We start from the raw sequence: 2,655 nt of genomic DNA on the forward strand, positions 1-2,655 counted from the left end.
CTGGTATTACTGGTGGATCTGATGTAGAACTGAACCTCCACCATCCACCAGTCTGGTGTTACTGGTGGATCTGATGTAGAACTGAACCTCCACCATCCACCGGTCTGGTATTACTGGTGGATCTGATGTAGAACTGAACCTCCACCATCCACCAGTCTGGTGTTACTGGTGGATCTGATGTAGAACTGAACCTCCACCATCCACCAGTCTGGTGTTACTGGTGGATCTGATGTAGAACTGAACCTCCACCATCCACCGGTCTGGTGTTTACTGGTGGATCTGATGTAGACCTGAACCTCCACCATCCACCGGTCTGGTGTTTACTGGTGGATCTGATGTAGAACTGAACCTCCACCATCCACCGGTCTGGTGTTTACTGGTGGATCTGACGTAGACCTGAACCTCCAGCATCCACCGGTCTGGTGTTTACTGGTGGATCTGATGTAGAACTGAACCTCCAACATCCACCGGTCTGGTGTTTACTGGTGGATCTGATGTAGAACTGAACCTCCACCATCCACCAGTCTGGTGTTTACTGGTGGATCTGATGTAGACCTGAACCAGTCTGGTGTTTACTGGTGGATCTGATGTAGACCTGAACCAGTCTGGTGTTTACTGGTGGATCTGATGTAGAACTGAACCTCCACCATCCACCAGCTGTCTGCTCATGTGTTTCATGGTCCCAGGTCCTTTCCACTAATCAGACATCTGATTTGGTTCGGTTTAAATTTTATTTGACAGAAAATAAAACATTTCAGAGAAACCTCAAAAAACATTTGAGGACATTTCTGTCCCGGCCAATCAGGTGCCAGACGATGGGACCAGGATCCATCCAAAAAAACTTTCAATCACACACCAAACGTCTGTTAGTCACAAAATCCTGGACTTAATTTAAAAAAAAAAAAAATCCTAAAATGAGTGCAGAATTCTCGGTGGCGTGAAGATAACGCCCATCACGCGTTGTCATCATCTTGCCGTCTGGCATCTGTTCAGGGTCCAGGGCTCTGCTGTTTCGGGCTCCTGCTAAATGTCATCAGTTCTAAAATACTGCTTGAGGATAAAACGGGTCCAGATGCACTAGATGGACTCAATCTGGCGGCGGACCTTCTCAGAGGCGAGCCGGTCTAGCCAACGCTGTCGGATGACCACCAAGATGGCAAATAGTGCCGTCAGAGCCAACATGGCTGCTTCGAACTTCCAGAAGAGATGTTCCTCCATGACAGCAGAGCGACAGCTGCAGAGAGGTGGAACTTTAGTGTGCAACCCTGGCACCGGACGCAGCCAACAGCTGGGGCACAGCCTCCTAACCACCCAGATACGACGCCAATCAACATCTGCGCTCACCTCTTGTACTCGTCTCTGTTGGACTTCGTGCAGTTGACTCGCTCCACGTATCCTGTCTGTCCACACGCCAACCACGTCTTCTGAAACACACACACACACACAAGGATGTGACTCCAGGCACCGTGTCATCCAGGTGCCACACTAAAACATGTCCTACGACCCCGACAGGCTGATGACATCACCAAGCCACCTACGGTCTGGAAGGCGGTACACTGAGAACACTCCGCCGTCACCACAAACTCCTCCAGCAGCCAGCAGGGGGCGCTGGCAGCTTTGGCCACTGGGGACAAGCACACGGCAAAGGTCAAAGGTGGAACAGATGATAACCTCGGCTGAAACGGCTGAGAGAGGTTTTACCTGCAGGCTTCTCCTCACCCAGCAGAGCTGCTCCGAACACCCTGGAACACAGAGAACACGTCGGAACCCAGAACTCATCTGACCTGTTCTCTCTTAACCCCGAGAGAACCTTTTTCTTTTTGTTGTCATTTTATTTTTAATCGGGAAAGCACATTTCTCAGAACACAAGATCGCTAACTGAACGGTGCCAGGAACTCCTCCCTCGTTTTCCTTAATAAAATATAGAAAACACAAGTAAAGACATTTCCCCATCGAGTGGCGTTGCACAGGCCCAGTACGTATAAACTGGACTGGTCCTTGAGAACTGTCCTGGTTCTGCAGGTCAATCACAGGTGTTGCTCCTTGTTCACCTGTGGACGCACCTGTGTGTCCTGCTCCTGTGGAAAATGTGTCTTTCTGGATTCTTCCATCCATTTTCTCCCTCTTATCCTGTTAAGGGTGGTGGGGGGTGGAGCCTATCCCAGCAGCCTTCAGGCGAGAGGCAGGATTCACCCTGGATGCCAACTAGAACGCCTACAGAAACTCTTAACCCCCGCTGCCCCCCCTAACCACTATCAGCACTACAACCTCAGCATCCCCTCTACAGCCTCTGGATGTTCTGAGGAACCAACCCAAACCCTTCTGGGACCACTAGAGCCCCTAAATGGCCTCTTGAACCTCCACCTGTTAGACTGACCTGAGAGACACAAGGCCCCAGAACAGAGCATGGAGGATGAGGACTCGAGGCCGACAACACGCCACCGGGATCCGACAGTCGCTCTCCATCAGCCTGCTCCTCCACCAGGACGCCACCACAGCCACACTGACTCCTACTGGTCTCTGGCAGACTCCTACTGGTTTCCCTGATTCAACTGGTGTCTGATTTGGTCCTGCTAGTTGTTGGGCAACTTCTACAGGTTTGTGGTTAGTTCTTAGTGATATGCAACTGATGACTATCTCTGGAACGAAAGTCTA

At 50.8% G+C, this 2,655-nt stretch overlaps 1 protein-coding gene across 1 annotated transcript; it reads right to left on the reverse strand.

The window, feature by feature from the left end:
* Nucleotides 1-694: 694 nt before the first annotated feature.
* jtb (jumping translocation breakpoint) lies at nt 695-2,521 on the reverse strand. The gene is made up of 5 exons (XM_086193564.1): nt 2,378-2,521; nt 1,702-1,742; nt 1,539-1,624; nt 1,345-1,424; nt 695-1,234 (listed from the first exon to the last, which is right to left on the reverse strand). The coding sequence occupies exons 1-5, from the start codon at nt 2,464-2,466 to the stop codon at nt 1,078-1,080; spliced, it is 453 nt and encodes a 150-aa protein (XP_086049690.1). The 5' UTR covers nt 2,467-2,521; the 3' UTR covers nt 695-1,077.
* Between the last annotated feature and the right edge of the window lie 134 nt (nt 2,522-2,655).

This window comes from Aulostomus chinensis, chromosome 22 (genome assembly GCF_037954235.1).
Source record: "Aulostomus chinensis isolate RoL2024-O1b breed Wild chromosome 22, RoL_Achi_v1.0, whole genome shotgun sequence".
In the NCBI taxonomy this organism is placed as follows: Eukaryota; Metazoa; Chordata; class Actinopteri; order Syngnathiformes; family Aulostomidae; genus Aulostomus; species Aulostomus chinensis.